This window comes from Chinchilla lanigera, unplaced genomic scaffold, assembly GCF_000276665.1.
Source record: "Chinchilla lanigera isolate Chin_1 unplaced genomic scaffold, ChiLan1.0 scaffold00077, whole genome shotgun sequence".
Classification (NCBI taxonomy): Eukaryota; Metazoa; Chordata; class Mammalia; order Rodentia; family Chinchillidae; genus Chinchilla; species Chinchilla lanigera.
In genome coordinates, this window is record NW_004955478.1 from 8,237,509 (window position 1) to 8,264,192 (window position 26,684).

The 26,684-nt window shown below is 54.7% G+C and overlaps 2 protein-coding genes across 6 annotated transcripts in view; both read right to left on the reverse strand.

Moving 5' to 3' along the window:
* The window catches only part of Dcaf7 (DDB1 and CUL4 associated factor 7), a 27,536-nt gene extending 23,830 nt beyond the window's left edge, over positions 1-3,706 (reverse strand). For both annotated transcript variants that reach the window (XR_263709.2, XM_005402206.2), the window contains exon 1: positions 3,320-3,706. Coding sequence is in view for 1 of the 2 variants with exons in the window: in XM_005402206.2 (XP_005402263.2) it covers positions 3,320-3,457 (138 nt within the window). In the remaining variant the exon portion in view is untranslated. The remainder of the gene's footprint in view (positions 1-3,319) is intronic.
* A 1,738-nt stretch (positions 3,707-5,444) lies between these two features.
* Positions 5,445-25,861, reverse strand: Kcnh6 (potassium channel, voltage gated eag related subfamily H, member 6). 4 transcript variants are annotated; one of them, XM_013503169.1, is made up of 15 exons: positions 25,753-25,861; positions 24,794-25,024; positions 19,881-20,042; positions 19,564-19,769; positions 16,053-16,478; positions 14,664-14,818; positions 14,419-14,504; positions 13,122-13,321; positions 12,732-12,984; positions 9,211-9,404; positions 8,465-8,546; positions 8,041-8,133; positions 7,750-7,912; positions 6,881-7,067; positions 6,424-6,725 (listed from the first exon to the last, which is right to left on the reverse strand). In XM_013503169.1, exons 1-15 carry the CDS (start codon positions 25,826-25,828, stop codon positions 6,441-6,443), a joined length of 2,799 nt encoding a protein of 932 aa, XP_013358623.1. In that variant the 5' UTR covers positions 25,829-25,861; the 3' UTR covers positions 6,424-6,440. The 4 variants fall into 4 exon arrangements, with proteins under 4 accessions (XP_005402267.1, XP_005402268.1, XP_013358623.1 ...); XM_005402207.2 differs by having other exon boundaries at positions 14,419-14,818; XM_005402210.2 differs by lacking the exons at positions 24,794-25,024; positions 25,753-25,861 and adding an exon at positions 20,774-20,853 and having other exon boundaries at positions 5,445-6,725; positions 14,419-14,818.
* Between the last annotated feature and the right edge of the window lie 823 nt (positions 25,862-26,684).

Consider the following 26,684-nt stretch of genomic DNA (forward strand, 5'->3'; position numbering starts at 1 on the left):
CCTGCCTCAGCCTCCAAGTACTGGTGGGCCATTTAATTATAGGTGTGGTAACACTGATGATTAAATAGCTAACACGCTTGCTTCAGCAGCACATATAATAAGTAGCTAACATTTCTAAATGACTTACTCCATACCAGATAGAGTTCCTAAGTCCATTACATATCGTCTATATAACAACCTTATAAGACAGGGAAACTCAGTACTTACTAGCCTTGTTTTACAGATGAGGAGACTGAAGCCCAGAGCATAACTTGCCCACAGCCATACAAAACTGGGAAACGAAAGGATTGAGAACTCAGCCCAGGGGTGGGGATGTAGCTCAGTAGTACAGCACTTGGCTAGCATGAATGTGGCCCTGGGTTCAATCCCTATATCTTGAAGAAGAAAACTAAAAAAAAAAAAAAAAAAAAAACTCAACCCAGGCTATCTGGAAGAGGCTATCCAGCAATAGAGCTTTTATTATGGTGAACTTGGAAGGAAGGCAGAACCCACATTCAGAAGCATGCAAATATAAAGGTAACTCGGAAGAAGTTCTTAGAAAGCCATCTAGACCACTGTGCTTGCCTGTCACCTTCAGGGGTGGAGCCAAGGAACGTGCAAATCCCTCAGGGGATTCTCACAGTAAAATTTAGAGAACCTTCCTTCTGATACCAAAACCCATTGCTCCAGCACCTTTGGGAGCCGTAAACCACAACACCAATAATAGGGTTTTTATTACAAATGTATTTAATAGGATGTTTCTTTATTCTGCAATAATTACTAAATTTATTCTCAGCCAAGGGTGGTGGCACATGAAAGCAATCCTAGCACTAGGGAGGCTGACACAGGAGGATCACTGAGAGTTCAAGGCCAGCCTGGGCTACATGGTGAGTTTAGGACCAGCCTGAACCACATAGCAAGACCCTGTCTCAGAAAAAATAAATAAATAAAATAAATATATGTTCTCATCAGGGAACACCTGGATATCAAGCTCTTAAAATCTTACAGATTTAATTCTACGGACCAACTATGAACAATTTTATAACAGGAAATCATAATCATATTAAAATTTAAAATTTATAATCATGTTTTCTCAGTCAATGTGTCCACATGAAAAAAGATAACCATTTTAGGCTCTTGTCATCAATGCTAATTTGCTGTGTTATGCTGTCCTTTGCTGGTATTTATCCATGGAAAGCAGAAACCTAAGGTCTAAAGATTTTAATTCTTTAAATGTCTCTAAATTATGAAGTCTGCCACTTTCAAGGCAGAATTTCCCCCAAACAGCCTGAGAACCACTGCTTTAAAGGGGGACGTACTGCCTGGACGCTCCTACAGCCTGTGTAACAGGGTTTCTTAACTTGGGGTCCATGAACGTGAGCTGGAAAATTACACTTACTTTCACTAACCTCTAATTCAAATACATCATTTCCATAATTATGAATGTACTAACAAGCGGGGTGGGGGGAATGAATGCAGGCAGTGACACGCAGCAGTATGAATATCTAAGACTCTCCAACAGAAATTCCATTTTTTCCTATCACATTATCGGTGTTAAACATGTTAAAATACTGTTTATCTTCAAGTTACAGTCATTACACTAGATAGTATAACTTATTTTAATGAGTTAATTTAAAGGTACATATTACTACATCCCCACTTTGCAGGTTGGTACTGGGAATCGAACACAGGACCTCACCATGCCAGACAGGCGCTGTGCCACTGAGCTAAATCCCTGGCCCAGCACCACTTTTTTTTTTTTTTGGTACCAGGAATGGAATTCAGAACCTTGTGCTTGCCAGGCAGGCGCTGTACCACTGAGCTATATCACCGGCCCTCCATCACCACTTTTTAAAAAGAAAAAATCCTGATACTCGTAGTTCAAAATAATTGGTTTCCTTTGGAATCCTATGTATTCTATGTACTTGAAAACATAATCATGAGAAGAGGTCTGGCGTCTTTAAATAACAGTTCTAGTGGGTCTTAATCTTACACAATATTCACATCAGGTCTTTTCATTCCATTCCCAGTTTTGCTGTCTGCCATGGCAGAAAGAGACATGAGAGAAAAGGAAATAAAGCCGTCTTGCGTGGGTCAGGGTGCATCAGTGTATGCTCCCTGGGATTTGCACATGTGGCTGTGAGAATTCACACCTTTTATCTCTTTCTCAAAGGGGAGAGATACCAAAGTTAGGACCTATTCCAGAGAAACAGGTGTGCTCCTGAAAAACTACCAACAAACCTAAAGTATTAAAAAAAAAACTTTAGCAGACCTTCACATGTAAACAGAATTTGTGTCCTGAAGCAAGCTGGGGGTCAATCGTACTAAAACTGGCTTGTGCAACACCTCATAGCTAGTCAGTGGGTCAGACAGGACTCGATCCTAGACCACTTGGCTTTTCTACCCCTGCGTCAGGCCTGTCACTGCTCCAGTCTTAAGTCTGATGTTCACGGCAGTAAAAAGCAGTACTGGCTTTAAACACCAGTAGCCGAAGTTTCCGGTTGCTCTGATCACTACTGTCCGCAGCTTTAATAAAGAAACTGAGATAAAGGAAAGAAAACTTCCCCACAAGGTTCACAAACACATTTGCTTTGCACCGCAAGCTTAAAAGCTTCGCCCTTCTACCAACGCCGTTTCTTAAATCGACCGACACTCAAAAGGAGCAAAACTTACCACTGAAGATCGCAAATCAACAGGAAAGAAGCCAAGAAAAGACCAGATCAAGTGTCACCTTTCTCTTCCAGAACAATGCCAGGATCGCACAGCGGGCCAGTTTCCAACAGCAGACCGCTCCGAAGAGCACGGATGCCAGAAGCAACAGCAATGCCAATCCTGGCAGCAGGGCTGGGAATCCACCGCGGGTAACTGGGCGTGGAAGTGGGGGCCGGGGACGTACGCGCTAAACCGCACTAACAAATCCGGCGCGGCCAGCAGTGCGCGACCACCGGCCGACTTCTCCGCATCTTCCCTCATAGCCGTCACCCCCGGCCCTCCCCCGCCCCAACAACTGAAGCACTGCGGCAGGCGCTGGGGGAACGCGCGGACACATGCCATCGCTTTGGGACGTACACTCGGGCTCGAGATCTACTACCGCCACGAAGTACCGGCTGCCACCGGCACGTCGCAACACCGTGCCTCAGTTTCCCCGCCCCACAGGAATGCTGCCGGGATCAACCGAGACAAAGAGTGCAGAACCCCCAGCACACGGCCAGACACAGAGGAACCGCTCCGGGGCGCTAGGGCGAGCGTGCGGGGGGTTCTGGGATCCGGCCCCGGGCCGGAAGGGGCGCTCCCGGGCCTGCTCCCCGCCAGCGGGGCTCCGCGCCCCTGCCCGGCCCACCTTGTTGTTGTACTCCTCCACGAAGCTGCCCAGCGCCAGGCGAAAGCGCTTGTCAGGCCGCACGCTCCAGTTCATGGCGTAGACGGTCCAGGGCGCTTCGTACTTGTAAATCTCCTTCCGTTTGCCGTGCAGGGACATGGTGGCGCCGGGGCCGCAGAGCCGTGCGGAGCGGCAGCGGGCTGCGGCGAGCACAGAGCGAGTCTGGAGGGGAGCGGGGGCCGAAACCGCGGAGTCCGCGGGGAGGCGGGGCAGGGGCGGGCGGAACGGCCTAGCCCGGAAGCGGGGCCACAGCGACAAACAACGGCGGCCTGGTCCGACCCCCACTTTCAAACGAGCTTCGGCACCCACAACCACCACCTTCCGCTTGGGATGCCGCCCCAGCTCTCTCGGAACGGAAGCCACGCGACCTTTGCGGCGGCGCCACCCATTGGCTGCCTGACCCGTCTTTTTGAAACTATTCCTTCTTCGCATTGGTTGTCACAGCCGTAATTCTGAAAACTCTTCATTATTGGTGGGCACGTTTGTCACTCCAACTCCTCGCCCCGCCCAGCTCCTAGAGGCCGGGGCTTTCACAACCCCAAATGTCATTGGCTGTTAAAGATGTCAGTCAGATGGATAACGGCACTCCGCGGCTGAGACGGGACTTAGGTGACCTGGAGGCGATCCGAGGGGATCCACGTTCTAGGCCGAGAGTCTGAGAGTGAAACCTCCGTATGACTTTCCCTAGCTCTCTCGCTGCTAGTTCGCCGCTGCTATTCTGAGAGGCTGTAGGCTTAATTCCGCCTTAATGGAGGCCCCCGCTTTTTGTCTCCCTAACTCCCAGATCTGGCACCGGGGGATGCCAGGCGGGAACCATCTTCGCCGCAGGGCACCTTTAACGCGCAGAGCTGGTATGCCAGGGACGTAGCTGCAGGCATGAGTCGGGTCTTCTCGTGCTGTTCTTCGGGATCTACGAATGTTCCCGAAGTCTAGGGTTGGCTTTCAATGGGCAGCAGCCCGACTAGCGTGGTTCCAAGTTTTTGTTAGTTCCCATTCTGTCCCTATCTCTCAGGGACCCCGACGCGAACGCTAATCCCTGAATCTGTGCAGCCGGTTTGGCATCTAGAGGAAAGATCGGAATTTGGGTAACATCGTTATGAATATAGTGGTTTCCAGTTTCTGGCTTTCAATAAAGTTGAAGGTTTGTACTGGATTGCTAAATATCATTAAAAATCATTTTTAAAGATAAATGTGAGAGAGGCTGGGGATTTAGCTCAGCGGCACAGTGCCTGCCTGGCAAGCACAAGGTCGTGAGTTCGATTCCCGGTACCGGAAAACAAACAAACAAACAAAAAAAAAGTGAGACAGTTGATAAAGAATTCAAGGAATAGAGGCGGCAATATTATATATAACAACTTTTTTTTTTTTGAGGGCTGCCTACTTATGTGGACAAGTTTTCTCTGCAGGTAAGTTTTATTTTTTTAATGAAAGAGAAATAGGTTTTTTAAAAAATTGCAAATGTTGTCTTGTTATAAATTTTTAAAATGACAATATTTTAAAAATGGATGATGTGCCAGGGCACAGTGGCATGTGCCTGTAATCTCAGCCACGTGGAAGGCTGAATCAGGAGGATTGCAAGTTCAAGGCCCTCAAATCACTATGGAAGTGGATTAATATAAGGTGGAGTAAAATATTTACAACACATCAGACATCCCATCCTTTGAAACTATCAATGAACTATTTCAGGCGTCAATAATGTGAGGGGGGGACATACATTTTAAAATATCTTTTCGGGAGAAAAGGACTAAAGACCAATGGACAGCTACTTTAACTTTACAGCAGATTGACTAAATGTACATGCTCTCAAACCAGACTGTCTGGGCTGAAATTGTTTTCTTTTTCCTATCATGTTGGGCATTATTATTATTTTTTTGGATACTGAGGACTGAACCCAGGGCCTTATGCATGCCTAGACAAGCACTCCACCGCTGAGCTGTACCCCCAGCCCTTTTTATTGTTTTATTTTGGGGCAAGGACACAGGCTTGAGCCTATGATCCAACTGCCTGCACTTTCTGAGGAGCTAGGTGTGGAGCCCCCTCCCTCAGGACTTTCTTTCTTTCTTTTTTTTTTTTTCAACCTAGAGTGCAGTTCACCCACAGAAGCACATGTTTTCACAACCTGAACACACCTACGCAACCAGCACCGTGTTGGAAAACGGACAAGCCCTCCACATGCTCATTTAAGTTTCTTAGTCTCTCCACTACTGACGCTACGTCTCCTACATGGAGATAGTAATGCTGACCGCTCAGAGGTGTTTTGAGGATGACATGAATCTAATTACCTGCGTTGCAGTCAAGGTGGTGTCTAGCACACGGGGACTGCCCGGCAAGTGTTCGCTGTTGTCATAATTCCCTGTGGCCGCCAAACCTCATCTGCTGCCCTCCACCCCAGTATGGAGAACAGCCCCAGATGAGCCACCTGCAGGTCTCCAACATGCTGGATGTGGTGAAGAGTGAGCCCCTATCCCACTCCTTGAGAAGGCCACAGCGCAGTTAAAAACAGGACGAGACTCAGACCCAACATGAAATGTGTTGACTTTATTAGCTTCGCGACATTCCACTGCCTTCAAGGGACCCAGATATTGTCATGGGACTAGCAGGGAGGCAGGGGCTCAGGACTGAAGTTCTGCTCCGCCCCGTCTACCAGAGAGGACACCTTTACCTCTAGCCTGGTTGGAGGATCCTGGCAGGAGGTCTGTCCAGGCCTCTGCCTTAGTACTGGACCTTGAGGTGGCAGCTGATTTTGAGCCAGGAGGTGATCACACGTGCAACCCGGAGCAAGACTCTCAAGGAAGACCAGAAACTTCTTACTTCTCCTTCACAGATCTATCTTTTAAGCTACCTTCACACCTGAGCTCCCCCGCCTTTGGGAGGGCTTGCTGTCTACACAGAGCCCCTAAGGAGGGCTGGCCAAAGTCCTCTATGTCACCTGGGCTCACCTGGATTAGCAATTTGTAGTTACTCTAGGAGAATGGTTTTCAGAGGCCCATCTTTGGGCCTGTCTGCTTCCTCCGATTCTTAACTCTCACCTCAGCCACCTGTAATCTCCGTGTGGAGGCTTTTATCCTGGGATTCAGTGGTCCTAACTCCTTGTGAATCCAGGATCTGAGCCATATCGCTGGAACGCCAGCTGCTTGGGAACAGAGCCAAGGTGTTCAGGCAGGGAGGGAAAGCGAGGACCACAGACAAGCCCCTGTACCTCCAGGGGACACAGCGGTGAGGGCAGGGGTGACAGGAGCCCCTCAGGCTGCTCCTGTTCCAAGGACGGCGTCAAGGCTTTGTCTACCGCCACAGCCAGGTGAGGCATCCCGGAAGAGGAATTCCTGTGCTTCGGTGTACATGTGTTTAAGTCACCATAAGGTAGGTTCTGGGAAGGGGAAGAAAGGTGGAAGTAGGCTGTGTAGGGGGAACAACAGAAGCCACTGAGGTTCTGGGCCCGATGCCACATTCAGAACAAGCCGGGAGTAGGGGGGGCATGTACCTGTCTCCAGAGAAGCCGCTGGAAACCCCCTCACCTCTCACCTGTGCAGGGGGCAGATGGCCCAGGAGCAGCCTGGGCCCGGGACTCTGAGTTGCTGAGGCCGCAGGAAACAAGGCCAGGTCACTGGAGGCAGGGCCTCTCAGGATGTAGCTGGTATGGCTCTGCGGCATGGGCTGCTGAAGCAGCTGCAGGATGTGGCTGAGATCTGATGACATGCGGGACTCCAGCCTGCCAGACAGACCCGCTGCAGTCAGGGTCAATTTTCTAAGAGCAGTTCAGGTCCTGAGGGCAGCTCTCAACTCTGCGGTCTCCATGCTCTACCTGCTCAATGCAGTGGCAGCCTGGGACCGACCTGAAGCCATTTCCCCACAGGGAGCTGCAGCCTTTGCCCAAATTTCTCTTAACGTATCCCTGACTCTGATGATGCCAGTGTTCAGGCATGGGGCCACAACATTCAACCCCAATGATGCGCTGTCATGATCATTCTAACTGCATCATTTGCACAAAAGGGCAAACTGAGGTTCAGAGCTGTTGAGTAACTGTTCCACACTCTTGCTGGTGAGTTACAGAGCCATAATTTGAACCCAGGACTGCGCTGCTCCTGAGCTGTCTCTGCCACCACAGCCCTGCTCCCAGCTCTTTCCAAGGCTCCGTAGGATTTACTCTGCAATTGATGTGCATTTTCCCCATGAACCTTCCTTGGCATTCCAGGATTTTCTCGGAGAGGCCATCTAAAAAATTGTTCTTAGTGACACACTTGGAAAAATCTGCCCCTAAATGGATGCCACTCTAAAACCCACCCAACACCCAGCAATTCCCCAACACACCAGGAGGGTGCGCCCATGCCCAGCCTACTGCAGGCGGGGCCTGCCCTTTGCTGCCTCCAAGTGTTGCCAGAGGGAGCTCTCACCTGTCCATCTGGGCTTGGAGCTGCTCTAGCCTGGAGCCGAGTTCCTGAGACCAGCACTCTGGCCCCTGCTGCAGGTTTGGCAGCCTGCGCCTTGGAGGCATCTGCTGGAGCAACCCAGGCCAGAGGCCAGGTGCATCTGAGAAGCTCAGGGATGGCGCCGCACCTGCAGGAAGGAAGGGACACTTCTGCTCCACACAGAAGTGGCTGGTTCTGTAGGCTTGTCCTTCCCCCAAAGAGCTGGTGCTGTCCCTTTACCTGCCATAGAATAGTGTGGGGAGTAGCTCTCCTTACCTGGGTGCCCCGGAGCGTGAGGCCTTGCTACTACAGAGGTCTGGTTTGCAGGACCTGGTAGCTTGTACCCCTGGAAAGACGCTGGAGACCCAGCTTATGGGGGAGGGGCTATTAGAATAGGGATTTCTAGTTCTGGTCTCATTGCTCAGGGATCTGCAGCCCAGGGGGTTCCCTAGTGCCTTGGTGTGGACCCCAGGGGCCTGGGCAGCACCTACCCCTGGGAGCCGCACCCGTAAACAGTGAGCCCTGGTTCTCCGGCCCCGAGACCACGGGTCATCAGGGCTGGGAGACTGGGGAGAAGAGGGAAGCGCAGGGAGGAACTCCCCTCTTACCCTCTGAGGGGCTCTGGGTCCTCTCCCCCTGGGAAGGCAGGATGGAGAAGACCAAGAAAGGGCAGAAGACGGCAGGGGCTGGCTGTGCTCACCTGGCTGGTTGTCACTGAGGAAGAAGCCTTGGCGGTCTTTGCCGGGGGCCTGCTGGGGTGGTGACTGGAGACCCCCATCTGCCTTGTAGGGAACAAGAGCATCAAGCAACAGAGACCAAAGCTGGGCCTCTTTGTTCCCCCTACCCCTGCTTCCCCTTGTGGCCCCTGTCATGATCAGGTGAGAAAACGGTACCCGGCAGCTGGGCACACTCTGGTGAAGCTCCGGGAGCTTCCTGCAGGCTCTTCCCCATGAGGGCATACAGACAGGTGAACAGAGGTTTGGAGACAATGAATGCATTGGGGCAGCGACAGGGAGACCCCCACTGAAGTCACGGGAGAGCCTCCCATGAGCAGCGAGATTTGGGGTAGGAGAGCCGCCATTCCAGTCTCCTCTTTCTTGAATGTCCCCTCCATGTGGGCTGGTGGGGAGCGTCCTCTGAGGAGAACAATATATGACTCCTCAAACCGCTCCAGAGGTGTCCTCAGCAGCGTCCCTCGCTACCCACGCTCCTGGCGTTAGGAGACCTGAGAGGCGTCTTGGGGTTGCAGATGACCCAGGACATGGGGCCATATCCCTCCTGTCATCGGGCACTCGGGCCACCTGATGGCTCCCAGGGGCTGGGCCCAATGACACAGGGTCCTTACTGGCTGTCTCCTGTGCAGATCAGGTGAGAAGGGGAGAGACTGGGGGAGGGGACAGCAGCAGAGAAGCCACCACCCACCCTGGCCCACTGGCTCAGACTCACGTCCCGCAGGTTGAAGGTGACCTCCAGCTTACTCCAGAAGCTGTCCGCAAAGGCAGGATACATGTCCAATACTTCCAGCAGGTCTGCGCGCTGGATCTTATGCAGGTCACAGTAGGTCAGGGCCCGTACATCCGCGCTGGACTTGCCTGGTCGGTCGTGGAGGCTAACGGGCTCCCCAAAGATATCATTCTTCCCTGCCAACCAGAGGGGTGATGGTCCCTCCTGGGTCTGGCTCCAGGCTCCCTTATCAGGAGCCTCCCTGAGAGTCCCTTGCACACGACCCTCCCCTCATGGATCCCGTTGGGATGGGGCCTGGGGATGGGCCTGATGTTCGGGCTGTGTAGGAAGAGGATACAGATCAAGGAATGTCCTTCCTGTCTTCTGAGCTTCACAGAGGTCCCCTCAGAGCTGCTCCTGTCCTGAGCTTGTGGATCCCCTTCTGTCTCCAAGACCCTCCCTTCATCAGAATCCCCCTTGTGTTAGCCAGGCTGTTCAACACTGCTCCCACTCCCATCCAGCAGACAGGAGGTAGTGAGGGCCACCGAAGGGCCCATTCCCAACCTTTTCTGCTTCCTCAGGGTGCCAGTGCCATGCAGCAGGGTACAGGGGACCCTCCTAGCACCTTCAAGAATTCCAAGGCTTCTATCTCTTTGTCTTCCCCTCTCTGAACTCCAGTGTCTTCATCTCTAAAATGGGTACAACTATATCTTCCCTGCCTAACCCACTGGGCTGTCAAGAAAGTGCCCCAAAAGCAAGAGGCACCAGACGAGGTCAGTGAAAGGTGCTGTAAAGGTTGGAGGTCACAGGGTGGACATGTGGTCACAGGGTGGACATGTGGTGGGTACTCAGGGCAGATGGCAAGGATATTGGGCCTTCTCTATGCCAGGTGATGTGCTAGTCGTAGGATATGTTATGGTTTGTATCTAGGTGTCCTCTCAAAGCCTCATGCCCCCACAGGTGGGACTTCGAGGAGTGACTGGATCATGGGTGTGTGATACTGTATTAATCCCCTGAATATCATAGTTTGGGTTTGTGGGTGATGGATTTACTGAAGAGGGAAGACCCATCCTGGGTGTGGGTGGAACTGACCAATAGGCTTGCAGCCTAGATGGAATAAAAAGGGAAAGAAGGAGGCTCACTTCTTCCTGCTTGCCATACCATGAACCGTTTCTCCTCTGCAAATACCTCTCTGCCATGCTGCCCTGCCTTGGAACCAGCTGACTATGGACTTAAACCTCTACAGACTAAGCTAAAATAAACCTTTCCTCTTTTAACTTGTGGGTGTTGGGTATTTTGTTCCAGCAGTGAGAAAATAACGAAGACAGAATACAAGCAGGAAGAAGAGGTTGTCAAATAAGCAGACAGATAGGCAGCCAACACAATTACAGAATGAACTGTAGAGCCTCAGCACAGAGGAAAACCAAGCTGTCGGGCCATGGGGGAGGGAGGAGCTCCTTCTGCCAGGGGAGGTTGGAGCCGGGAGTGGGTCTTACACAGGCAGGGAAATTCAGAGAGAATTAAGGAAAACCAGGTCTATAGGAGAAAGGCAATCTGAGCAGAAGAAATAGCATGTGATCACACTGCGGGGTCAGAGCTGAGAACAGAGAGGCCAGGGCCGAGGATGCTGTAGACCGTGATTACTTCGACTGCCATTCCCCTAAGAAAGTCCATCGGCCTCAGCCTGGTGACCTGTGGGCAGAGGGTACTAATGGCCCAGCGTAGGTCAGAGTTTGGGCATGTCTCCCTAAAAGAACAGCATGGCAGGTCACCCACAGAGGAGGGGCCTGAGGCCTAGAGAGAGGAGGGACTCACCAGCGTCACACATGAAACCCTGCCATGTGAAATCTGGGCAATGTGATAATATGCTGGTTTTCTGGTAGGTGAAGGATTATGATCTACTCAGGACAAAATGAGAGGGTTTCATATTTGTAACTGAAACATAAGTTGGACTAGCTTCCTAACTATTAATAATAATTATTATCCCTCCCCCCACATGGGTAGCACTTGTAAGGCAAGCTGGGAATGAGTGCTTGAGCTCAGCCTGGAAGGGTGCCTGCCAGGCAGGCACACGGCATGCACTACAAGCAGAGTGGCAGCATATGCAGAGGTACACAGGAGGGACAGATATGTCAGGTTTAGAGAACCAATACTCTGTATGGCTGGAACATGAAGTGCCAGGGGGCTGGGTAGCAGGACTCAGGGGGCCAGACTGAGTAGAACCGTGCATGTACTATGTATTCCAGGCTGGCTTTGAACTTATTATGTAGCCCAGGCTGGCCTCGAACTCAAGCCAAGCCTCCTGCCCCAGCCTCCTGAGTGCTGGAATTACAGGTGTGCCCGCCGCACCCGGCGCACTGAGGGATTTTTGAGCAGAAGAGGAATATGTGTAGACATGTATCTCAGGTCTCTGGCAAAAGGTGGAGCACAGGAGTAGACAATAAGCAAGGCCACAGGAAAGGAGCTCCTCACACCTGCCCAGAAAGACACGATGAGGGCCACACCCAGGCAGGGACGGAGACAGGTGTGGGATGGAGAGGTGCCAAGAGAGGAACAGAGGCACGGCGGCTGACTAGAAGGCGGGAGGCCGGAAGGACCCTTCCCTAGTTGAGTGCAGCCCTGGCAGTGGGTGGGTCCACGGTGATGGAGATGCCAAAGGCGCTGCTTTTGAGGGCAAGTCGTGGTTTCAGGTTGGGATATGTTGAGTTTGGTCTGCTTTTGGAATCTTGGGGTGACCATACCAAAAAGGAACGGAACATTCTAGTCTAAGGAGAGACTGGCACGGTACAGAGCTCCGGCGGTCCTGAGGGCACCGGCGAAGGCCAAGGCTGAGGGAGAGAAGAGCCAGCCTGGGCGAGGTGTAGAGCGTGCAGAGGGCAGAGCACTGGTGCTTGGCGATCAGGGGAGAGGCATGAGCAGAGCGGCGCTGGGGGACCTGTGTGCTGGGCTTGGAGGTGGCCCAGGCCGTGCAGCCCAAGGCGGGGGGCAAGCCTGAGTTGGGATCAGAGACTCAGGGTGACGCTGAAGTCACAAGGAAGGCCAGGAAGGCGAGGGCCCTGTGATGCCCACAGAGTAAAGCGACTTCCCCGGGCCCCACAGCAGGCAGCTGGCAAAGCTGCTTGGGCCTGGAGTCTGCCGCTCCCATTGCTATCTCTGCTGCTGCACTGACTGAGGCTGGCCCCCCGGGGTATTTGCTCCACCTAAGACCTTTCACCTGCCATCCTAATCTCCCCAGGACTGTAAGAGAGGAAGGAACCTGCCTGGGCTTCTAAGTCAGACACACAGCCTTGGAATACCAGCATGACCTCTAAGAGCCTCAACCTTCCTCTCAGAAAAATGGGACCTACGGCAGAGGGTTGTGTTAAGGATTCCGGGAGCTGGGTACTGCGCTCTGTGAGACGCACGCTGGGCTCATGGCTGGTCAGTAAAGGAAGCGGCGATGCTCGTTAGGAAGAAAGCGGCCCAGGTGTGGGCCCCTCTGGCTTGTCCTCCAGCACAGGCCAGGACCACCCGGCCTGACTCACCTAGGATAGCCACGACCACGTCGTCGCGTAGGATCTCAATGGAGCCGCGGGAGATGAAGTACAGCGTGGAGAGCACGTCGCCCAGGTGCACCAGCGTGTCCCCGGGCGGCGCGTGCGTGGTCTTGAACTTGACGGCGAGCGCGCGCAGGCAGCCCTTGCTGGCGCCGCGGAAGGCCGGGCAGTGCTGCAGCAGCGCGCGGTGCAGGTGCAGGCAGATGTCGGCCTGCAGGCACTCGGGGAAGCCTTTCAGCACCTGCGCAGCGTGGAGGGTGGGGGGCGAGTCCAGAGGGGTGCGGCGGGGTGGGGTTCGGGGGACCCCACCTCCCCGGGAGTTTGCCCTTTTCCCACCCAGAGCTGGTGGGCTGCCCCACCCTGGGCGGCGGGGCTCACCGCGTTCATGTCGATGCCGTTGGTGTAGGACCAGGCGTGCTGGAAGTACTCCTCCAGGCGCTGCCGCAGCGGGTTGGGAATCTGGTGGAAGCGGATGAACTCCTTGACACGCAGCATCTGCGTGTGGTAGCGCGCGGTGCCCGAGTACAGGCGCTGGATGATGGCTGACACGTTGCCGAAGATGCTGGCATACATGAGTGCTGGAGGCCGGGCAGGGAGTGAGCCTCTGGCCGGGAAACCAGGCCGCACCACGCCAAGCCTCCCTCTCCTGGCGGCCGCTTGGTGAGGAACCCCCAGTCCAGGGCAATGCCCGAAGTGCCAGGACAATCAATGCCAGGACAGATGGGAACAAAGGCCCTTGGGTTTGTTGCCCTTGTCCCTGGGCCTCTTGGCATTTTCCCGGGCCCTGAGGCCAAGCTACTTTGAAGAAAGAACTAGGGCAGTGGATTCCGCTGTTGTTCGCATCTGTTTTCTCCTTCAAGTCGTAAAATTATGATGGGAAAACTCTTGGTCTGTTGTTTTCACCCATTTTTTTTCTCTTGTTTTTGTTTTTCTGGGCTTTCACATCTCTAAATACTCTGAACATGACAACTTCATCTGTGTAAAATTCCACGCTGCTTTCAAGTTCCTAAACTAGGTGTCTTAGCAGACAGGAAGCGGGGTGCAGCGACTGAGAGCCGCACCACCAGGGAGCTGGCCGCCTGGCCCCGCCCTGGGCGCAGAGACTCACTAGTTGTGCGGTCCCAGGGAGTTAGGGCCTTCAGTTCCTGCCCTGTAACCTGGGCTCATGAAGGAGTGAAATGTGGGTGCTGTGAAGTGCTTAGGGGGATGGTTGGCAGGGTCTGCTTCAGCCTGTGCAGTCACACAGGCCCCCACCTAAGCTCAACATTCTTACTAATTTTTCAAGAAGGGCTCCTCCATTTCCATTTTTTTTTTTTTTTTTTTTTTTTTGGTTTTTCTCCGGTACCGGGAACCGAACTCACGACCTTGCGCTTGCCAGGCAGGCGCTTTGCCGCTGAGCTAAATCCCCAGCTCCCTCCATTTCCATTTTGCACCGGGCTCTACAAACGCTAGTCTTGGTGCCTGGTGGATCGCAAGGGCAGTTTGGGTGTTAAATTCTGTGTATAACTGATTGTACAAAGGTGCACGCATAAACGTGTTGTGCATTTAGGATCAGAGTACCACAGGCATTGTTACTGTATGTTATGTCTATTTCAAATCAACAACAAACACCACTACCCCCCCAAAAAAAACCCTACCAGAATTCCCAAGGCCCAGAGCACAAGGTTATACTCACAGCCGATGAGCATGACGCAGATGGAGAAGACCTTCTCAGAGTTGGTATTGGGTGAAACGTTGCCGAAGCCCACGCTGGTGAGGCTGCTGAAGGTGAAGTAGAGGGCTGTGACATACTTGTCCTGCACCGAGGGGCCGGAGGCTGGGTCGCTGCCGTTGTAGTGCTTGCCAAGCTGAGCGCCCAGGCTGTCCAGCCAGCCGATCTTGGGCTCCAGGTAGGGCCGCTCCACATTGCCGATGGCGTACCAAATGCAGGCCAGCCAGTGGGCGATGAGGGCAAAGGTGCACATGAGCAGGAAGAGCACCGCTGCCCCGTATTCAGAGTAGCGGTCCAGCTTCCGCGCCACACGCACCAGCCGCAGCAGCCGCGCTGTCTTCAGCAGCCCAATCAGGGTGGTGGTCTGTGGGGCAGGGAAAGGGTGTGTTCAGGCTCACATTGGTTCATGCCTACATACAGTCACACAGTCATTTAACAAACACTAATGAAAAATCTGCTCTAGGCCGGGCATTCGGCAGTGGGATAGAGACGGGGTGGAGCCTTACGGTGTTCTCTGCCTAAAGCTGAAAACAGTATTCTGGTTGCAGGAAAGAAGTCCACTAGGAGCATGGAGGACAGGGAAGTCCATTCTACGGGGCAGGTGAGAGAGGCTTCACAGAGGAAGAGACAGATGTGAGTCTTGAGAGCTCGGGCTAGGTCTCCAGGCAGAGGGGGTGAGGAAGGGCACTCCTGGCAGGTGGGTGGCACGAGAGAGGTTTGAAGTGGTAGGGACCAGATGGGAAACAGCCTGGCACTGCAGCCTGGAGCAGAGTGGGCCATGGTGGCAGTGAAACACGAGGCTAGGGGGTGGGAGGGGCTGCTCCTGTGGGCCTCGGGGTCCATCGGGAGCTCGGCTTTTATTCTGAAAGTGTGAGAGCCACTGAAGGTTCTTAGGGGTGAGTGGCAGAGGCGGGTAAGTGATCTGAACTTCGTGCTGGCTGCTGTGTGGAGGGGCAGAAGTGGGGAAGAAGGTTCCTCAGGGTAGGCAGGGGTGGAGAGGATAGGACTTGTGCATGATTTGCTGGGGGGTGGACACAGGATGCTGCCGAACACCCCCTGCTGGACAGGCCGGAGTGGTGGGGGTGACTGATGCCTAGAAGGCAGGGTGGATGTGGACGGAAGGCTGGCCCCGAGGAGATAGGGAAGCGGGTAAAGTGGGTCAGAAGCCAAGAAGAGTGTGAAAACGATCTCATGTCACCCATGGGACGCAGGAGGGGCTGGGGCCTGAAGGGGGTGAGGTTGCATTGGGGGTGCAGGCTGTGGGTCCCGTTTCTAATTCGTGGACGTGGGAGGGGTGGAGACTTTAGAAAGGCCCATCTCAGAAGGGGCAGAAATTCGGGGCAGCAAGGACCCGCTGGTAGCCTGCGCCTCCCTCTGGGCTGCTCAGAGAGCTGGGCAGAGGGACAGCCCATGGCTGGTCCTTCCCCAGCTGGTCTGGAAGATGACAGAGGCCCAAGGCCTCTATCCCACCTCTGCCTGCTTTGGTCAAGCTGCCCAGTGCCAGGGTCTGCTTGCATCCAGGGCTGTGAGGCAGGGAGACCTCAGGACTGGGCTGCAGGGCACAACCACAGCTGCTGGCCTGGATGCAGTTTGCTCACCTCATCAGATCCAGTGCGGAAGATGAGCAGGTCAAAGGGGATGGCGGCCACCATGTCGATGAGGAACCAGCCCTTGAAGTAGTGGACAGCAATGCGGCGGGGGTGGCTGACCACTTCATCGTTGGAGTTGACGTAGGTAGTACGGAAATTGATGACAATGTCCACGACAAACATGATATCCACGATGAGGTCCACCATGGTGAGTGGACTGCAGGTGTAGCCGCAGGCTCCCCTCTGTGACTCATCTTGGTCACTGAGCAGGAACGCAGCCGAGTAGGGCGTGAAGACAGCTGTGTAGATGACCAGCAGCAGGATGAGCCAGTCCCACACAGCCTTGAAGGGGCTGTAGTGCAGGATGGTCCCCCGGTGGATGCGTGGTGCCTGCAGCTTGTACTCTGGCAGCACGTCTGCACCCAGGGACAGGACCTGGGGGTGAGGGCCATGAGGGGTCAGTGGGGTTGGCCACTGCCGGCGAGACAGGTCTTGGGGAGAAGCCTAGGAAGGGAGCCATGGGAAAGGGTGGGTGACAAAGGCTGCAAAGGGCAGAGGGAACGGGGGAAGTGGAGACAGAGGAGGTGGGACAAAGGACAAAGGGTCCAGATCTGTTCCATGGTGATGCTAGGTTTGAAGCTCACAAGCCCCCCTCAGAAACAAGCCATCCCAGAGTGAGTCATCTATGGGCATATCCCAGAGAAGAGCTGGGACTGAGGGGATAACTTGGTGGTCAATCCTCTCTGGTGGGCTTGGGAAGTCCCCTGTGGTGGGAGTTCCTGAAAGGAGCCGATTACCCCTAGAATAGCCTCTTCATTTCTGAGGACTCTGGGGCCTTGGACCAGTGAAGGCTTCCCCTTGGGACCAACTCTCAGAGGTGTCAGTGGAAAGAGCTGAGTTTGGTGTGGGAATAGCCAATCTGGATCTTTGATAGGCCCTGGGTATCAGGGAATCCTGGCTCCTTCACACATGTCCCAGGGAGTTTGAATCCATACATTCAGTGGCGCTTCTTCCATTTTGCCCATCCTACTCCTGCCTCCAAGACTACGGGCAACGGAGCATCACTGGGGCCTGGCCCAACATGCTCAGGCTTTGCCCGGCTGCCCAGGAGGGGAAATGAAAGAGACTAGACAGTAGGATGGACATGGGTTTTGAAGCCAGGCTTCAAAAATTGAATTTTTTTGTGGGGAGGGGTTTCTGGTACTGGGAATCAAACTTACAACCTTGCGCTTGCTAGGCAGGAGCTGTGCCGCTGAGCTAAACTCCCAGTCCCAAGGCTTCCAAAATTGAATCCCAGGCCTGACAATTGCTACTTGCACGCCTTGCAGCAAGTTTTGTAACTTCTGATGCCTCACTTCCCGCATGGGCAAAACGGGTAACAAAGTACAACAGACTGTGTATGGCTGCCATCATGGCATGAGATGTATCTGTTTGCATTAGGGGATAGGTGCTGCGCTACAGGGTCAGTCCTCCCACTTCCTTATCCTGTGTGGGGTATCCCTCCACCAAGGGGACAGCCTGAGGGGTCGACCACTTCCTACCAGGTGGAGTCTGGTGGAAGGTTCCAGTTTGAGAAAATCTGCAGTGTGCAGCTTTGACATCACAGACAAGATCAGTTAGCAGATGGAACCACAAGAAGCAAGTTCTATCAGAGGGCTGGTGTCCATCACAAGGGTCCTGATCAGACGTCCAAACCCTACCTTGGAGGCCACAGTGTCCTCACCCTGCAGTAACTTTCTGCTGGACCTTTAGAGCTTGGCCCATGCTGCACTTCCTCAGGAAGCTGCTCTGTCCCCATGTACAGTCCTAACCACATATTACCCTTCACTAGGCTATAAGCTCAGCCAGGCTATTGTCTCAACCTGCCTGCTCGTCCCTGTGTTCCAACATGCAGTCCACATGGGCCCTCAGCTACTGGCCTCCGAATGAGTGCTGCCAGCCTGGGCTCTGTTTCCACGTGCAGGTTGAGTCGCCATACCCAGGGCTGTCAGTGTCCTCCCCTTCCGCCAGGCCAGTCCCTGACCCTGTCTGCCTGGGGAGTGAGAGAAAGCTGCAGGGATAGGGAAGAAAGTTCCAAGCTGCTGAGAGGCGTGTCCAGCCTCTTAGCTCCTCCGGACCCCAGACCGGGGGCCACACTGACGCTTGGTCTCCCGCTGCCTCTGAAGCCAGCATGAAGGCCCTTCTACGCAAAGCTCACCCTGCCCAGGAACATCGGGGACCTGGGAGTGAGATCATAGCCTTAGGCACTTAAAGTTCTAGTAGAGGTCAGTGTAACTTCCCTGTTCTGGGTCATGCCAGTCCCCTCCTCTGAGCTGTTGGGTATCAGCCCTGGCCTTAGGGCCCGTGTTGGGTGGGTAGTGAAGCGAAGAAGGACTAGGTAGGAAACAAGATAGGGGCTGGTACCAAGGGCCCCAGCCGGGCCTGTCCATCTGCAGAGACAGTTCTCCAATCCAAGGACCCCTCATCATGGCGGCCACCAAGTTTGCCAATTTAAAGGCCTTGGTGTTGGCATCTGGGGGTTTTCTCACCTGTCTGACCTCAGAAGGCCCAGCGCTACAGCCTGGGCTATCTCCTTCCCCAGGGTCCTTGCACTCAGTGGGGGATTGAATGGTCTCTTTCATATCTGGTTCCAGAACTGACTATTCTGACGGAGAGGGGCAGAGAGAAAAAGAGCTGCCCCTGTGAGGAGACGGCCCCCCAGAAGGCTTGCAATCCCTTACTCAGCCTTGGCCTAGGCCTCCCTGTGGATTAGCGCTTTGACTGTCTGCAGGGCTACCGCTACTTAACGTCAAATGGGTCTACGGAGACCGTGTCATCTAACTAGCGGCCTTTTTCACGAGAAAGTCTTGAGACCCAGAAGGTGGGGCTGTCCCTTGTCCAGAGTCACACGGGGAATCAGTACCAGGGCTCTGGTCACTGGGACCTCAAGCAAGACTCTATATTTCCCTGTGGAATGGTCGGGCCACCAAGCCCCATGAGAAAGGAGCATGCACGCAGGGACATTTACCTTCAGCTGCGCAGTAAGAGGCGCATGGGGAGGGGACACTGAGGGACAATGCTAATAGCTGTCAGCTCTACCCTGTCTCTTCTGGACGTGCAGGGGGATCCTGTGTGCATACTGAGGGGAGGTGGCTGTCGTGTCAGAGGCAAGGGGCAAGGGCAGAGCTGGGGCCTCCTGCCACCCCTTCTTCCTCTCCTTTTTTCTTTGTGTCCCTGATACGTGCTGTCTCCACTCATCCTTTCCTGGGACTGGAAGTGCCTTGGGCAGATCCCCAGTGGTGGCCTGCGCATGCCGCCCCGCTCCCTCCTACCCCCAACTCCTTCGGGGCTAAGAGGCAGCACTCTTACAGGCCCTGCTGACTCCAGCTTCTCCCGCCTCCGGGAGCTTAGCCTCAGGACAAGCCTCTGGACAAGCTGCATCTCTGTTAGTCAATATCCCAGAGAACCCCAGGTCCAGGGCTTGGCAGGGGACCCTAGGGGACCGGCACAGCCCTGCCCTCCCTGCCCTGCCGGCTCGCACCTGGGTGACCTTCTCAGTGACGTTCTGCGTTCGCTCTACCACCTTGTGTGGAGCAATGATCTCGATCTCTGTGGTGGAACCGGAGCGGTGCTTCTCCAGGTTGAACTCCACGAAGTTGAGTGTGAACTGCGGGATCTGGCTGACAGTCCTGTACTTGCCCCTGCCTGGGCCGGGCCCCTGTCCACCCGGCCTGCCATGAGAGCCCTCTGAAACCAGGGCCTGGGTCAGAGCAGCCAGGGCCAGGACACTGGCTGCTCTAGTGGGTGACCCCAGCTTGCCCGGGTCACCCCCACCCGCAGCCCACCTCACTCACTCACCGGAGCCCAGAAAGCTGCGGGACAGCAGGCGCTGGGTCAGGCTGCGACTGCTATTCTTGGCCAGCAGCTGGGCCAGGTCCTCAAAGTTGAGGATGAACATGATGACAGCCCCCTGCTCGTTCTTCACGGGTACCACGTCCACTAAGCATCGGAAGCTGGAGGCTGTAAACAGCATTGGCAGGGGCGGGGGAGGGTCACTGAAAGGGTCTTCTCCATTGCCCAGGGAGGAGGCTGAGCGAAGGTCAAGTTAAGGGCATTCACTGGAGAGAAGAGGTCTAGACAGTGCCCGGCGCTAATGGGCAGAGGGTGGGTAAGGCTGGCCGGCCAGTGCCCCGCCCACAGGGCAGAGATAGGGAGAGCAACTAAGCTGCTCATTAGCAGATAATGTGGCATTAGGTCCAAGTCCAGGCACGGCCCTCAGTTCAGGGCTTAGTCTCCAGGTTTGTTTGTGCTGTAATTAAAGCTGAGCAGATGGGGTGGATTAAGTGGGGGAGGCGAGCTGGGGCACTCTACCCCCATGTCGCTCTGGGCTGAGCTCCCATAATGCCATACCACAAAAATGCCCCCTTCTCTGACACTGGAAGGAACGTGTTGCTGGGTGCACACTAAGTGCTGGGCATCGAGCCAATGGGCACAGCAGGCCTCAGGAGGTCTTTGCGGGGCAGGCATAGGCTTCTGTTCTGCAGGTGATAGGCCAGGTTCTGAGAAACTGATTTGCCATGGCTGGGAGGGGCCGTGGAGCAAGAAGCCCTGGGCTCTTGGCACACAACCGCTTGGCAAAGGGAAAGGCCTTGTCTGGGAGGAGGGCGCTGGGGCAGGGTCCCAAGGCAGAGGCTGGGACCAGGGAGCAAGCAGGGCAGTGTCCTGGGGGTCAGAGGGAAGGAAGAGGGCACCTGGGGGCAGAGCAGACCCCTCGCTCCTTGCTCCGCCTCCGGGGCAGCTCACACGCAGCTGTTGGCCCCTTGTACCTCTGGCCGCAGTCTCTGCTCGCTCTCTGCTCCAGGCTCCTGCCTCCTACCTTCCCACGGGTGGATGGAGCAAAACCAGTTGAAATGACGCGTACCACAGGGCAGACCCTATGAGCAGGCATTCCGTGGCGGTTATGTCCCTCTATTCAAACTGCTGGCAGGTATCAGGTCCAAAGGGCAGGATCCTCAGGGACAGGGGCCTTAGGTGACCACGCAAATCAAAAGGCAGAGCTGTACTCCCAAAGGCAGATTTGGATTTGCCTCACTTCTCCTGAGTGTTTGTTGATGAAGTAAAGAAAGCATGTATGTGTAAATACGAGGGCACAGTGGCCAGCCAGCAGCGGTACTGCTACTTTGAGGGCCACTAGAATCCCCCTTTCCTAGACTCTCTCTCTGCTGCTCACCTCCCCAGCCCGTTCTCATAGCTGTCAGGGGTACAGCTGAGCCTCCTTCCTCTTCCCTCCCTCTTTCCTCCGGATCAGATTCCTGGACGCCCAGGCACCAGGCAGCTATCTGCCAGCTGCTGCCTGGGCCCAGGGGAGACATCCACACCGCAGAGAGGCCCCCGGCCTGGCTTGACCCTCTCCTGGGGTTGCATTGCTATAGTCACTCTTGTCAGCCTGGGGTGTGGCAAGGGTCCTGCCTCTAAAGCCAGATTATGTCCCCAGTCTCTTGGGTACTGGGCAGACTTAGCCTGGGAGGGGGCAGGGAGGGGGCAGGGAGGGGGCAGAGCGGAGAGGCCTCCAGGTTTTCTATGTTGCTGGGTGTTGCCAGGGCTCAGTCTTCCTATCCATTATTGTTTGCAAACCCAGACTGGGATGGGCCAGAGACCAGCCCCTCATAGCTGTCAGAGTTGGAGCAGTCTGGGGTAAGCAGTCTCGGGTAGGCAGACAGGAGCCTTCGAGAATTTGGAAGAATCCAGCACATCCTCTCCCTGTACCCCAGGGTAGCTGTCCTTGCTTCTCCAAAGCCCAGAGCCCACCGGTGACTGGGTGAGCAGTAGGTGAGTGCCAGAGGCTGTGCCCGGGAGCGGCACTGTTCCGGCGTTCTTGCGGAGGAGAAACCGCAGTCTGCCTATTTTTCCCTTCTAGGGGCTCCCCTGGTGCTTCCCATTCAGCTTCTCCTTTCCCACCTCCTCTCCCCACTCTGACCCTCACTCTAGTCTCTTCACAGCCTTCCCCTTTTTTTGAACGTACGGTACTGAGGTTTGAACCCAGGGCCTCACCCATGATAGGCAGGCAGGCACTCAGCCACTGAGCTACACCCACAGCCTTACTCTGAGTTCTCTCCACACACTCCACCTAGCAATGTGCTGAGCCCTCAGGGACCAGCGGTGCTGCAAGAGCTGCCACTAGGAGGGTGGCTATGACACTCTGCACCATGCAGCCTCCAGCTCGGCCCTCCTGGCATTTATAGGTGAGTGTGTGGGAAACACTGGGGGAAGGAAGGGAGGGACAGTAGCTCCTGACCTCAGCCCTGCCCTGTCCTCCTTAAGTGGAGCTGAGGACTGAGAAGCCCCAGCCCTCCTCTAGTCTGGCCTAGAGATCACAGGATCCTGGTTTAGGCTCATCGGAGTAGAGGACTAGCAAAGGCAGGCAGGGCTGAGCCCTCTGGCACGTGCCCAGTGGGGGCAGGGGTAAGGGAGGGCTGAGTGCTCTCCATGACTGCTCTCGTTCGTTCTAGTCTCGTGACAGTCCCCCTTCCTCCCTTTCTGTTAAGTTCTTACTTTTCCTAGCAAAGACAGATGGAGAAAGAGCCTTGATTTCTCAAAGGTCTCTGACCTTGGCTCAAGGGGGTGATTTTTACCAAGTGCTCGGGCCTCTGAATCGACTTTATGCAGTGGATTACCCTTTTAGAGAAAAAGAGGATTATAAATAAACCAGCTAGGGATCTGTTCAGGACCCCTTCCTACCTCCCTAAAGTCAGGGGGTGGAGTACAGAGAAAATACTGATCTGGAAAAGAAATAAATCACCGTTAGGATATCCCTCAGCAGGACTGTAAGGTGCAGGTGAATATGATTATTTTAAAAAAAGAATCATGTGGTCAGAGAGGACCATAAGGTGAACATGAGTTATCTGAGCACTATATCCTTCCCTTAGTGTAATGCAGGCCAGGAAGCTCCCTTTTCTGGGTTTCAGGTCAATTTCAGGAATGTCCAGATGGTCAAAGGCTTGGGCAACAGGACGAGAAGGACTGAGGGTGGGATAGGGGCAGACTGGAACTTATACAGCGGCAGATATGTGGATAGTTTTTGTTTTCACCCAGGACCACCCTCCGACTCTAGTTGGGTCTTTTCTAATAGCTGGAGGAGCTTGGCAGCGTTTGAGTTAAGGCCTGGCCTTGACCTCTGTCCCCTACCCAGGCAACTGCAGGGTCCTGATGGGACTCCAGGAGCCCTGACCTGGCATCCCCAGGATCTGGAATCAACTTTCACCCTCTGAGGTACAGATAGAGCTTTGGGGTCAAGGAAGGGAGCACAAAGGACCTGCTTCCCCTTACCTCCTGCTGTCCCATCCTGTTCCTCCAGGACCCTTCTCACTCCCCTGACTGTCACCTCCTCCCTGCAGTGACGTGAAGACGTGAGCTCACAGCTTTTAAAAATATTCCGACTTCATTAACCCTATGAGTTCTGCCAAACCTGCTGGTGGCAGTGGCGAGGGACAGCCACGGCGGTAGTCAGGACATGCCCAGGAAGCTCCCCCTGAAGACCATAATTACACACATGCATGCACACGCACACACATTCTAACATTCACACTCATACTGTTTCACTCACACACACCCAGGCCTCTGGAATCTGAGGTCTCAGTACCCATCAGTCCCAGTCCAAAAAGCATGTTTCTGTGCTCTGCTGGCCCTCGTACTATTTTCCATAGGAGCTTCTCTTTTCTGGAGGCTTCCTCTTCCAAAAGTCCTGTCTCCAAGGACAGAAAACTGGGGCCTTTCTTTCCTCTTGAGATTACTCAGAACAGACATCTCTTAGGAAGGGTCCAGAGATTTTGGCTCCAGGGTCATGTTGGACCTAGCAGTGAGATCTTTGGCAAGTCCCTTCCACAGCCACAAAATGAAGGAATTTGTCTAAGCCAGTGATTCCTAACTTATCAGGCCATCAGAACTGCTAGGAGCTTTTCCAAATACACTTGCCTAGTCCCATCTTGTGCCTTGTAAATCAACCTCTCTCTCTAGGGAAGATACGTTTTAGAAAATATGCCCCAGGTAATTCTGATCTAGAACCAGATTAGCTGTGGGCCTTGACTGTGGTGATTTCCAAGGGGCTTTCAGGCTCCGATCCTGGGTCCTATCAATACTTCTTTCCCAGCTGTACCAGGGATACTGTAGTCCTGAGAGGATCAGCTCAAAGGCTGCTGGGCTTTGTTCTTAGCCCCTGACTGTTTTGCTTGCAATAAGTTTGAGTAGCAGCAACAACACAAACTCCATCTGGATGAGCTTCTTGGTTGGGGCAAACTCCAGACCCTATCTTCTCAAAGAGCTGGGGCTGGATGAGCTAACCAGGAGCTCCCATGCCTTCCTTGGTTGCAGAGGCCTTGAGGGGGTGATTCCTCCCCTAATCCCCAGAGCAGATGCAGATGAGGGAAGGTTAATTTCCACCCCAGCTGCCTGACAGCTGGGGCTGACAGTGACAAAGTGGACAGCCAGGAGACCGAGGACAAAGGGGAGGGATGATGGAGCAGGAGGCTCTGCCCCAGGTCGGTACCAGTTGCTGGATGAGCCTGTCTCAAGCCCCTGGAAAAGACCACAGATGGCAGAGCAGCAAAACCCATTGCCTCCCCCTGCCAGTGAGGAAACTGAGGCCCAGAGAGGGGGCAGGATTTGTCCAGGCCCGTTAGTCCTCAGGTAAATGTCCTCCCCAGGTCATCTGGTGGGACAAGAGAAGGGGCTAGCCAAACTTGCCCTGCGGAACCCCTAGCCCAGCTGTGTCTCACCATCCTTGCGGTAGTAGAGGATGTCCACCTTGCACTCCTCAGTCCCCAGCAGGGCCTGCGCCAGGCGGGACACGGCACTACTCGGGGTGTTGGGGCCGGTGAGGAAGTCGCAGGTGCACGGCCGCTGCATCACCTCCACTCGGGAATAGCCGAAGAGTTCGCAGAAGCCGTCGTTGCAGTAAATGATGGCGCAGTTCTCCATCTGAGCATTGGCTATCAGAAACTTACGACCTGGGGTGGAAGGTAGGCGGTAGCGAGACCCGGGAAGCCAGGACTGGGCAGCAGGGAGGGGAAGATTTTAGGGACTGAGGGCAGCGGGAAAGAGAACTTAGATGTGGGAATTTAGCTGCAGGAGCATGGCTTGGAAGGAGGGGAAGGTCAGGGTGGGGGAAGGCAGAAGAACCAAGATCAAGGGGAGTCATTCCTCCTCAGAGTAAAGTAGGGTGAAGGAGGCGGGGGAGGATGGTGACTGGTAGAGCAGGCCGGGGGAGCCATCCTGGGGATGCTGGGAAGGGCCGGGCAGCAAAGGTTGGTGAAGTGGGAGAAAGGCTCAAGACTTGGAAACGGTGGAGAAGGTCCAGAGGAGAGAGGAGAGGTGTGACCAGTTAGGGGTTGGACCCGGGGAAAGCAGCTTGTCCAGGGGAGAGGGAAGGAGTCAAGGAAACCTCAGAGCTGCGGAACAGTCCGGAGGGAGGAGCAGAGCAGTGATTACAAAGGGAGCCCGGGCTTGAGCACCAGCAAAACTATTTTGTGGGAAGGGGTATGAGCTGCGCTCTGCCCATTTTCCAGGATGGAGGTGTTACAGGACTTCAAAGGGAACGACTGTGCATTCAGAATGCTCAATCCCCCCCGCTCCCTTATTTGCCCCAACGTAAGTTAGTAAAGGGGTCTGACCGCTTCTGCCACCGACCGAGGACTCCGGGTCGCCCCCATCCCCGTCCCAACACACACACACTCACTCTGGCCTTCGAACTTGCGGATGATGGTGTCCAGGTAAGTGTTTTGGGGCGCGACGTGGCCCCTACGGACCGGCATCTTTCCGTGGCCCCAACCAGGAGCTACCCGCACCCCCGGATCCCTGCAGTCTCTGTCCTGGGGCTCGGCGGCTTCAGACTCCGGGTGGGCGCCGCCCCGAGGGAGTGCCGCCGGGCTCCGGGCCCCGCCTGCCCGCCGCGTCGCCTCCCCAGACCTCCCCGCCCTCGCTGGCCCTCTCCTCCCCTCCGCTCCCCCCCCCAACCCCAGGCCGCTCGCCGCGCCTCCTCCCCTCCCCTCCCCTCCTCGCCTTCCCGGGAGCTGTCCGCGCTGCGGTGCTGAAAGAAGCACTCGCCAGGGCGGAGGGTCGGCGGAGCCTAAGCAATTTCTCTCAGGCCCATCGGGCAGAGACCAGGTCATGAATCCTAGGAAGTGCGGTGTGGGATCACTCGGATAGGACAGCATTTGTCTGAGGCCTGTCTCTCCCGGACCCTCTTCGGGTCCTAAAGGGCAGTTTTCCCACCCAAGACGGGGGAGCGTTGGGAAACCACGGGCAGAAGTTGCTGTTAGGGGCCACAGGGGGTCTTTTGCTGAACGCTGGCTCCGGTGTCTGACCTCTGGGCCTCACCCTGGTAATGATACACGTAGGCCTTTTGCCGGCCCGTGACAAGTACGCTCCAGCCAGGCCCCGGTATCCATCGAGTGTTCTTGGCGGCAAACACAGCCAGAGCCCAGTCGTGGGAGGGTAGACTAGAGTACACATGAAGGTGTGCATGAAATACGCAATGAAGTGCCTTCTTTAGAGGCCCGGGAGCTCTTAGCATACAGACATTGCTTGAAAGGGCAGATTTTAAACCACCTATTAGTAAGTGACCACTGATAAGTGAGTCCTGATTTTTTTTTTTTTTTTTTTTTTTTT